This window comes from Acipenser ruthenus, chromosome 43 (assembly GCF_902713425.1).
Source record: "Acipenser ruthenus chromosome 43, fAciRut3.2 maternal haplotype, whole genome shotgun sequence".
Taxonomy (NCBI): domain Eukaryota; kingdom Metazoa; phylum Chordata; class Actinopteri; order Acipenseriformes; family Acipenseridae; genus Acipenser; species Acipenser ruthenus.
In genome coordinates this window covers 10068623-10080051 of record NC_081231.1, presented here as the reverse complement: position 1 = coordinate 10080051, position 11429 = coordinate 10068623, and the positions used below count along the sequence as shown (strand labels likewise).

Genomic DNA, 11429 nt, shown 5'->3' with positions numbered 1-11429 from the left:
CCTCCCTCCCTCCCTCTCCCCCTCCCCTCTCTCCTCAGCGGTGTGGATCTGTAGTACAGCCCCAGCTGTCTCCCCCTCCCTCTCTCACCAGCGGTGTGGATCTGTAGTGCAGCCCAAGCTGTCTCCCCCTCCCTCCCTCTCCCCTCTCTCCTCAGCGGTGTGGATCTGTAGTACAGCCCCAGCTGTCTCTGTGAAGAATCTGCTCATGGTCCCAACAGGCTTGTTATTGTTGAGAATTATGTGGGAAGAATCACAATTGAAATGTCCAGTTTAAGGATACAATTCATTCATATGTGTAATGGTCTCATTTAATCAGCACTCTGCTGTCATGAATGTCCTTCTTTTTACGAGTTCAAGATTGCCGAGGTAAACAATTGAGCAGTAAATCACACAACACCGTTATATCTTTTATACATTTTATCAAGAAAGATAGAAAATAGATGCGCTACAAAAACAGAGCAGAAGATTCATATAAAAATAGCAGAAATCAGTTCACTGAGTTTAGCAATGAATAATATTCAGGGAGCATCTCAGCTTCAGTGTAAATATTGATTACATGGAAAATAATGCATTCATTTATTGTCTAGAAAGTCTATTATCATTATTTATTTCTTAGCAGACACCCTTATCCAGGGAGACTTACAGCTGTTACAAAATATCACAGTACAAAATTAGAGGGGGCAGGGAGGAGAGAGGAGAGAGGGAGAGTAGAGGGCAGGGTGGAGAGAGGGAGAGTAGAGAGGAAGGAGGAGAGAGGGAGAGTAGAGAAGGCAGGGTGGAGAGAGGGAGAGTAGAGAGGATGGAGGAGAGAGGGAGAGTAGAGAGGACGGAGGAGAGAGGGAGAGTAGAGAGGATGGAGGAGAGAGGGAGAGTAGAGAGGATGCAGGAGAGAGGGAGAGTAGACAGGGCAGAATGGAGAGAGGGAGAGTAGAGAGAATGGAGGAGAGAGGGAGAGTTGAGAGGATGGAGGAGAGAGGGAGAGTAGAGAGGGCAGGGTGGAGAGAGGGAGAGTTGGAAAGGGAGGGGATTAGCATATCAGAGGGAAGGGAGAGAGAAAGAGGAGGGGAGAGCCATAGGGGAGGCAGAGAGGAGAAGGGGAGAGGAGAGAAAGAGAGAGAAGGAGATGGAGAGAGGTGGAGGGGAAAGAGAGAGGGAGACAGGAAGGGAGAGTAGGAAAGGGTGTGTTGAGAAATAAAGAGGAGGGGCTCAGGGTAAGAGGGTGGAAGAGAGGATTTCTTCTCATCAGCCCAGAAGAGTGCAGAGAGAGTGTCAGTGAAAGTGAAGAGGAGATTGTCTGAGCTGTTTGAACAGTTTCCTGGTTCAGACAGCAATGTGTGTTTAATCTGCAGCGCTGACAGGGTCAGGGTCAGGGGACTCCAGCACAAGGGCTGTTACACAGTAAGTATAGAAGAATGGGTAGAGTTTCTCATTGGGATTGAACTCCATGTCAGTGAAAGTGTAGATGTGAGATCTGGTCTCCACATTGTAAAAGGAGAGCTGCCCTTCCTCATAATCCAGATACACCCCCAGCTTCTGGGGCTTCAGGCTTTGGGGGAGGGGGGTCTGGGGGTCAGTGAGAGCAGTGAACGCATCTCTATATCCATACCACCCCACAGTCCAGTAACCCTTCTGGGGGGTCATGTTGATCCCCCTCTTCCTCTTGGCAGACTCTCTGCTGACTCCTAATATCCACCGTGTATTCCCCCCCACCTGCACCTGCCAGTAGTGTCTCTCCGAGGTGAAGCTCTCCCTGCCCAGCACACAGGGCCAGACATCAAATCTCTCTGGATTGTCAGGGAGACTCTGCCATGTCACTCCCCATCTCACTTGTTTCCCCTCCGCAGACAGGATGAGCGTGGACTGTGCTGTATCAGGGTCCAGAGTCACATCAACTGTGGAGCAGAGAGGAGACATTATTATTATTATTATTATTATTATTATTATTATTATTATTTTTTACACAAAAAGGGTTAAAAAAAAAAAAACTGGCCTAACAGCCAAACCACAACCTAAAATAACCTTAAAATGACTTCTAAGACAGATTATTATTATTATTATTATTATTATTATTATTATTATTATTATTATTATGAGCAGTATTATTATTATAAAATAATATAAAAGAGGAACGAATGAAAGAAAGAAAGAAAGAAAGAAAGGGAAAGGTGACGAAGGCAGAAGGCGAGCATCTTACCTCAATTAAAATGAATCTTGAAATAATAATATTTTCTAGATATAAATATTAACTAAACCCCGAGATCGCCTCGTACAGTAAAGTCTCTTAAATCGAGCCGAGCCGAGCCGAGCCGGACCCGAGCCAAGCCCCCCCAGCGCGGGTGTGTTCACACTGCAGCTCAAAGAAGAAGCTGCACTGTGGAACGTGACGTCAGATTCCGCGGACACGCGCGCACAGAGGAGTGCTGTGGATTTGTTTTGAGAATGGATCCCGAGGTCGGACTGTCCCAAACGATAAAGTACCAAAAGATTTCACACGAATACACAAATATGGGTTTGTGTTTCACATGCTGCTGACTGCAAATACAAACCGAATAATTTCATTTCATATTATTAAAGTTCAATTGACTACTACTAATAATAACTTTAAAAAGTTACAGATAGTGTATAAAAAATGTCAGTAAACACGTCAGAAAAATAGATTTAAAGCAGGCCTGTTAAAAACAAAATCTAAACGAAACATTAAAGAGATTTTTCTGTACAGCTTGTTTTTATACATGCAATGTTAATAGATGGGATTTTTTAAAATGACCGAATTGAATGTGATTTTCAGATACTTTCACATTTCCAATATACGGAGCTTATTTCTTTAATTATTTATTTTCTGTTAAGGACTGGTTTATAAAGTAACCACAAAATAATATGCGTGATTACTGATCACTTTATTCATTAGAAAAAATGATAATGCTTTATATTACGTGGCATAAATTAATATTAAACTGATATTAAATGAATGTTAAATTGCATATTAAATTTACGTTCAATTATTCCTTGTTACTTTCCATTGACATTCAAGTCAGATTAACTGTATTTTCAATAAGGAGAAATTATTACATATTTTCAACGGTAACAAAACGTATTATAAATGGACGTGACGTGGCATTACATTATCAATCGATATTTGGTTAACATTTAGCAAGAAACCAGGTATTGCACATTTATTAAATATTAATTTAACATTCATTTAATATCTATCGCATATCTATTTAATATTAATTTATGCCACGCAATATAAAGCGTTACTGATAAATACATGAAACCCAGTTAATGAAGCAGCAGCAGACCTTGCAGTTCACACACTGTAAGGTTTGATTTGTCTCTGTTTGAAATGATCCCTGTCAGCGTTAAACAATTTAAAGGAGAAATACTTTCCAGAAGACAAGTCTCTGAATTCAACACATCGACGCCGGTCGCTGCAGGTCTGTGACCAAGAACTGCGTCCATTAAGACATAAGATTTACTTTTTCTGCGGTCTGATGCTTTTATTGTTATTATCTTTTATTTCTTTTTAATCCTGTTTTATTATTTTTATTTTTTTCCACGCAGGAGTTCAGAACTCCAGAGTTGTCATTTCCACAGAGCAGACACCCCCCCACACATCACCAGTAATATCAACGCTGAGATCGTCCGGGGCTGTGCTCTGATGCCCAGCGTCCACCTGGCACACCCCCCCACACTGAGCCCCTGGCAGCTGTACGACAGAGTGCACCTCAACCAGGAAGGCATCCGGGTCTTTGATAAATCCCTCAAGGATACAGCCATGGGCCACAGCCCAGCCCCCCCCCCCCCCCCCCAGTGCAGCATACAACCAGACAACGTTGCATACTATTTTTAACGTCTGTATTACAAGACAAAAAGTACTCCTCACACAGACTGCTATTCTCCATCGCGCGTCTTTTTTCAGGTCTTATAGGGCTCTATGGAATCTGTGTTAACGAGAGAACAGACGGAATCAAAAGAATATTAACGCGGAATTAAGCGATGTACGAAAAAAATGCATTTGGCAGAAGAGCATTAAGCTTGAGATTTACATATTTGAAGGGAACATGTGAAACTAATGGTCAGTACAGGCAGTGGTGTAACTTTGGTTTCAAAGTGGGTGAATGGGTGGCGGGGGGACGGTTTCTGTAGCTGGGTTATAAATGAGACGGGGTATTCTGTAAGGGATAAACAACGAGAAGGGATGAGTCAGTGAAAATAATTAATTCACCGTTCGAGTGTGTTAAATAAATGCAATCATGGAAAATAAATAGAAACCTTTTTAAGGGCTTAAACAATTAGACAACACTGTTTTTAACGTCTGTATTACAGGACAACAAGCACTCCTCACACAGACTGCTATTACAGCCGTCACTTTGAACAATACAATCCCAGTGTTCACACAGAGAAGATTTATGGTAGTGAAACCACGGGTATAGCAGTGATATAGAAATGATCAAGTTCAAAACTGAAAGTTATGAAACACGCCCTTCTGTTTGCTTTGGAGCGCCCCACACTGCACTAAAACAAATACAATTAGATAAAACAATACTTAATCCAATGAAGACGAACGCAAACCAAATGGAAAAAGTAGAAGCCTGTAGGTTTACGGTTGTGTGTTGTTCACCTTGCCCGAGGTGTGAATAAATTCATTTAAATTAACTGAATTACATTTTTTTTAAACGGTAAAAACGGAAATCTGGAAAAAAGGGAATCGGAACAAAATAACACCAGTTCCATAGGGCCCTAGTGTTAGTGCTGTACATTATTTCAGTAAAGTGAATAGCCTGTGTGATTCCATAGGGCCCTAGTGTTAGTGCTGTACATTATTTCAGTAAAGTGAATAGCCTGTGTGATTCCATAGGGCCCTAGTGTTAGTGCTGTACATTATTTCAGTAAAGTGAATAGCCTGTGTGATTCCATAGGGCCCTAGTGTTAGTGCTGTACATTATTTCAGTAAAGTGAATAGCCTGTGTGATTCCATAGGGCCCTAGTGTTAGTGCTGTACATTATTTCAGTAAAGTGAATAGCCTGTGTGATTCCATAGGGCCCTAGTGTTAGTACTGTACATTATTTCAGTAAAGTGAATAGCCTGTGTGATTCCATAGGGCCCTAGTGTTAGTGCTGTACATTATTTCAGTAAAGTGAATAGCCTGTGTGATTCCATAGGGCCCTAGTGTTAGTGCTGTACATTATTTCAGTAAAGTGAATAGCCTGTGTGATTCTATAGGGCCCTAGAGTTAGAGCTGTACATTATTTCAGTAAAGTGAATAGCCTGTGTGATTCCATAGGGCCCTAGTGTTAGTACTGTACATTATTTCAGTAAAGTGAATAGCCTGTGTGATTCCATAGGGCCCTAGTGTTAGTGCTGTACATTATTTCAGTAAAGTGAATAGCCTGTGTGATTCCATAGGGCCCTAGTGTTAGTGCTGTACATTATTTCAGTAAAGTGAATAGCCTGTGTGATTCCATAGGGCCCTAGTGTTAGTGCTGTACATTATTTCAGTAAAGTGAATAGCCTGTGTGATTCCATAGGGCCCTAGTGTTAGTGCTGTACATTATTTCAGTAAAGTGAATAGCCTGTGTGATTCCCTAGGGCCCTAGTGTTAGTGCTGTACATTATTTCAGTAAAGTGAATAGCCTGTGTGATTCCATAGGGCCCTAGTGTTAGTGCTGTACATTATTTCAGTAAAGTGAATAGCCTGTGTGATTCCATAGGGCACTAGTGTTAGTACTGTACATTATTTCAGTAAAGTGAATAGCCTGTGTGATTCCATAGGGCCCTAGTGTTAGTGCTGTACATTATTTCAGTAAAGTGAATAGCCTGTGTGATTACATAGGGCCCTAGTGTTAGTGCTGTACATTATTTCAGTAAAGTGAATAGCCTGTGTGATTCCATAGGGCCCTAGTGTTAGTGCTGTACATTATTTCAGTAAAGTGAATAGCCTGTGTGATTCCATAGGGCCCTAGTGTTAGTACTGTACATTATTTCAGTAAAGTGAATACCCTGTGTGATTCCATAGGGCCCTAGTGTTAGTGCTGTACATTATTTCAGTAAAGTGAATAGCCTGTGTGATTCCATAGGGCCCTAGTGTTAGTACTGTACATTATTTCAGTAAAGTGAATAGCCTGTGTGATTCCATAGGGCCCTAGTGTTAGTACTGTACATTATTTCAGTAAAGTGAATAGCCTGTGTGATTCCATAGGGCCCTAGTGTTAGTACTGTACATTATTTCAGTAAAGTGAATAGCCTGTGTGATTCCATAGGGCCCTAGTGTTAGTGCTGTACATTATTTCAGTAAAGTGAATAGCCTGTGTGATTCCATAGGGCCCTAGTGTTAGTGCTGTACATTATTTCAGTAAAGTGAATAGCCTGTGTGATTCCATAGGGCCCTAGAGTTAGAGCTGTACATTATTTCAGTAAAGTGAATAGCCTGTGTGATTCCATAGGGCCCTAGTGTTAGTACTGTACATTATTTCAGTAAAGTGAATAGCCTGTGTGATTCCATAGGGCCCTAGTGTTAGTACTGTACATTATTTCAGTAAAGTGAATAGCCTGTGTGATAACATAGGGCCCTAGTGTTAGTACTGTACATTATTTCAGTAAAGTGAATAGCCTGTGTGATTCCATAGGGCCCTAGTGTTAGTGCTGTACATTATTTCAGTAAAGTGAATAGCCTGTGTGATTCCATAGGGCCCTAGTGTTAGTGCTGTACATTATTTCAGTAAAGTGAATAGCCTGTGTGATTCCATAGGGCCCTAGTGTTAGTACTGTACATTATTTCAGTAAAGTGAATAGCCTGTGTGATTCCATAGGGCCCTAGTGTTAGTGCTGTACATTATTTCAGTAAAGTGAATAGCCTGTGTGATTCCATAGGGCCCTAGTGTTAGTGCTGTACATTATTTCAGTAAAGTGAATAGCCTGTGTGATTCCATAGGGCCCTAGAGTTAGAGCTGTACATTATTTCAGTAAAGTGAATAGCCTGTGTGATTCCATAGGGCCCTAGTGTTAGTGCTGTACATTATTTCAGTAAAGTAAATAGCCTGTGTGATTCCATAGGGCCCTAGTGTTAGTGCTGTACATTATTTCAGTAAAGTGAATAGCCTGTGTGATTCCATAGGGCCCTAGTGTTAGTGCTGTACATTATTTCAGTAAAGTGAATAGCCTGTGTGATTCCATAGGGCCCTAGAGTTAGTGCTGTACATAATTTCAGTAAAGTGAATAGCCTGTGTGATTCCATAGGGCCCTAGTGTTAGTGCTGTACATTATTTCAGTAAAGTGAATAGCCTGTGTGATTCCATAGGGCCCTAGTGTTAGTGCTGTACATTATTTCAGTAAAGTGAATAGCCTGTGTGATTCCATAGGGCCCTAGTGTTAGTACTGTACATTATTTCAGTAAAGTGAATAGCCTGTGTGATTCCATAGGGCCCTAGTGTTAGTACTGTACATTATTTCAGTAAAGTGAATAGCCTGTGTGATTCCATAGGGCCCTAGTGTTAGTACTGTACATTATTTCAGTAAAGTGAATAGCCTGTGTGATTCCATAGGGCCCTAGTGTTAGTACTGTACATTATTTTAGTAAAGTGAATAGCTTGTGTGATTCCATAGGGCCCTAGTGTTAGTACTGTACATTATTTCAGTAAAGTGAATAGCCTGTGTGATTCCATAGGGCCCTAGTGTTAGTACTGTACATTATTTCAGTAAAGTGAATAGCCTGTGTGATTCCATAGGACCCTAGTGTTAGTGCTGTACATTATTTCAGTAAAGTGAATAGCCTGTGTGATTCCATAGGGCCCTAGTGTTAGTGCTGTACATTATTTCAGTAAAGTGAATAGCCTGTGTGATTCCATAGGGCCCTAGTGTTAGTACTGTACATTATTTCAGTAAAGTGAATAGCCTGTGTGATTCCATAGGACCCTAGTGTTAGTGCTGTACATTATTTCAGTAAAGTGAATAGCCTGTGTGATTCCATAGGGCCCTAGTGTTAGTACTGTACATTATTTCAGTAAAGTGAATAGCCTGTGTGATTCCATAGGGCCCTAGTGTTAGTACTGTACATTATTTCAGTAAAGTGAATAGCCTGTGTGATTCCATAGGGCCCTAGTGTTAGTGCTGTACATTATTTCAGTAAAGTGAATAGCCTGTGTGATTCCATAGGACCCTAGTGTTAGTGCTGTACATTATTTCAGTAAAGTGAATAGCCTGTGTGATTCCATAGGGCCCTAGTGTTAGTGCTGTACATTATTTCAGTAAAGTGAATAGCCTGTGTGATTCCATAGGGCCCTAGTGTTAGTACTGTACATTATTTCAGTAAAGTGAATAGCCTGTGTGATTCCATAGGACCCTAGTGTTAGTGCTGTACGTTATTTCAGTAAAGTGAATAGCCTGTGTGATTCCATAGGGCCCTAGTGTTAGTGCTGTACATTATTTCAGTAAAGTGAATAGCCTGTGTGATTTCATAGGGCCCTAGTGTTAGCGCTGTACATTATTTCAGTAAAGTGAATAGCCTGTGTGATTCCATAGGGCCCTAGTGTTAGTACTGTACATTATTTCAGTAAAGTGAATAGCCTGTGTGATTCCATAGGGCCCTAGTGTTAGTACTGTACATTATTTCAGTAAAGTGAATAGCCTGTGTGATTCCATAGGGCCCTAGTGTTAGTACTGTACATTATTTCAGTAAAGTGAATAGACTGTGTGATTCCATAGGGCCCTAGTGTTAGTACTGTACATTATTTCAGGAAAGTGAATAGCCTGTGTGATTCCATAGGGCCCTAGTGTTAGTGCTGTACATTATTTCAGTAAAGTGAATAGACTGTGTGATTAAGGCACCTCACGGCTCCATTCACGCCACAGTAAAACACTGCAACACATTGGAAAAGAAAAACATGGAGCTACAGTTTATTTATTTATAAAAAGAACGGTGAATAAGATGTCTGTTACAAAGTGCGCACACCTTTTTATCTGTCCATATTTTATTGTGTGTTCAACAGGACATCTGCAATTACAGAACAGCTTTTAATTATTCAAGCGAGCTGAACCGAGAAGCCGTGAAAGAGAGGGACGCTGGGAAATGAAGTCTTTATTTTTTAATGTGAATGCGCAAGCGCCGTTGTGAAGGGGAGGGACTCTGGGAAATGAAGTCTTTATTTTTTCACGTGAATGGTCATGCGCCGTTGTGAGGGGGAGGGACGCTGGGAAATGAAGTCTTTATTTTTTCACGTGAATGCTCATGCGCCGTTGTGAAGGGGAGGGACGCTGGGAAATGAAGTCTTTATTTTTTCATGTGAATGCTCATGCGTCGTTGTGAAGGGGAGGGACTCTGGGAAATGAAGTCTTTATTTTTTCACGTGAATGCTCATGCGCCGCTGTGAAGGGGAGGGACGCTGGGAAATGAAGTCTTTATTTTTTCATGTGAATGCGCATGCGCCGCTGTGAAGGGGAGGGACGCTGGGAAATGAAGTCTTTATTTTTTCATGTGAATGCGCAGGCGCCGTTGTGAAGGGGAGGGACGCTGGGAAATGAAGTCTTTATTTTTTCATGTGAATGCGCAGGTGGTGCTGTGAAGGGGAGGGACGCTGGGAAATAAAGTGTTTATTTTTTCATGTGAATGCTCATGCGCCGCTGTGAAGGGGAGGGACTCTGGGAAATGAAGTCTTTATTTTTTCACGTGAATGCTCATGCGCCGTTGTGAAGGGGAGGGACGCTGGGAAATGAAGTCTTTATTTTTTCACGTGAATGCTCATGCGCCGTTGTGAAGGGGAGGGACGCTGGGAAATGAAGTCTTTATTTTTTCATGTGAATGCTCATGCGCCGCTGTGAAGGGGAGGGACGCTGGGAAATGAAGTCTTTATTTTTTCATGTGAATGCGCAGGCGCCGTTGTGAAGGGGAGGGACGCTGGGAAATGAAGTCTTTATTTTTTCATGTGAATGCGCAGGTGGTGCTGTGAAGGGGAGGGACGCTGGGAAATAAAGTGTTTATTTTTTCATGTGAATGCTCATGCGCCGCTGTGAAGGGGAGGGACGCTGGGAAATGAAGTCTTTATTTTTTCATGTGAATGCTCATGCGCCGTTGTGAAGGGGAGGGACGCTGGGAAATGAAGTCTTTATTTTTTCATGTGAATGCGCAGGCGCCGTTGTGAAGGGGAGGGACGCTGGGAAATGAAGTCTTTATTTTTTCATGTGAATGCTCATGCGCCGTTGTGAAGGGGAGGGACGCTGGGAAATGAAGTCTTTATTTTTTCATGTGAATGCTCATGCGCCGTTGTGAAGGGGAGGGACTCTGGGAAATGAAGTCTTTATTTTTTCATGTGAATGCGCAGGCGCCGTTGTGAAGGGGAGGGACGCTGGGAAATGAAGTCTTTATTTTTTCATGTGAATGCTCATGCGCCGTTGTGAAGGGGAGGGACGCTGGGAAATGAAGTCTTTATTTTTTCACGTGAATGCTCACGAGTGTTGTATCAGACAACGGCTTTGATTTTTAATGAAAAAAAATACATCAAGTTTTTTGGTTCTGGACATGTCTTGTCTGTCATGTTCGAGGCCCTACAGTTTACATGAGACTCACTGGATTAATTAGGCTGCCGTTTCAGCTCGTCTGGTCTCATTGGGTCTTCACAGTCCTTGTAGTCTCTATAAAGTAGAAACGTTGCTCTGGATACACGACTCGGACAGGTGTAACTTTGGAACAATACCTCAAGTTTTATTAGCGAGTCATGTAACGCTGCATACAAATCCGAACATGCTCTCCGTCTAAACCTAGCCCCGCGCCAACAGCACAGTTCCGTGCTGCGTAGTGACGCGGCTCAACATGATGCATAATGCATTATGTGACATTGTCACCGTGTTTTAAGTTTAATTTAAATAGAGTTGTTTTTTTTAATGTTTTTTCAATGTTGGATACACACACTTTTTATGGAGCTTCTGCAGAAATGGTACGTTGTAAAATCGACTATGAATGTTTATTTTGCTATTAAAATAGATTACATTTTAGTGCTAACGTAAAGGCCTCCTTTATGCTTTTATGTTTACCATTGGTACGCACTTTCAATAACAAACTGAGGTTAAAATAGGACTTAAAATAGTGGAAGTAAAATATAAAAATATGAGATGAGTGAAACATCAAATTTACGGCCGGTTAAATGATTAACAATGGGTTTAAACGTGTAGTCAATTAAACGTAGATTTACAGCCCTACAAACTACAATGAGGAATATTTTCATACCCTCCACACAGAGATCAGCCATTTCCAGACCCAGGGAAATGTCCTGCTCTGTGGGGATTTCAACACCAGAACAGGAACAGAGCCTGACTGTAGAAGCACACAAGATAACAGCCGTGTATTTGGACAAACCCCTCTGTACCTCACACCTACCTCAATCCACAGAAACAACCCTGATTGTATTGTGAACACAAATGGGAGGCAGTTAGTGCATCT

At 41.7% G+C, this 11429-nt stretch overlaps 1 protein-coding gene across 7 annotated transcripts in view; it reads right to left on the bottom strand.

The window, feature by feature from the left end:
- Window positions 1-399: 399 nt before the first annotated feature.
- LOC117965865 (uncharacterized) overlaps window positions 400-11429 on the bottom strand; it is a 189850-nt gene continuing 178820 nt past the window's right edge. For all 7 annotated transcript variants that reach the window (XM_059011949.1, XM_059011947.1, XM_059011950.1 and 4 more), the window contains one exon: window positions 400-1892. In XM_059011949.1, the coding sequence (XP_058867932.1) occupies window positions 1339-1892 (554 nt within the window). In that variant the 3' untranslated portion in view covers window positions 400-1338. The remainder of the gene's footprint in view (window positions 1893-11429) is intronic.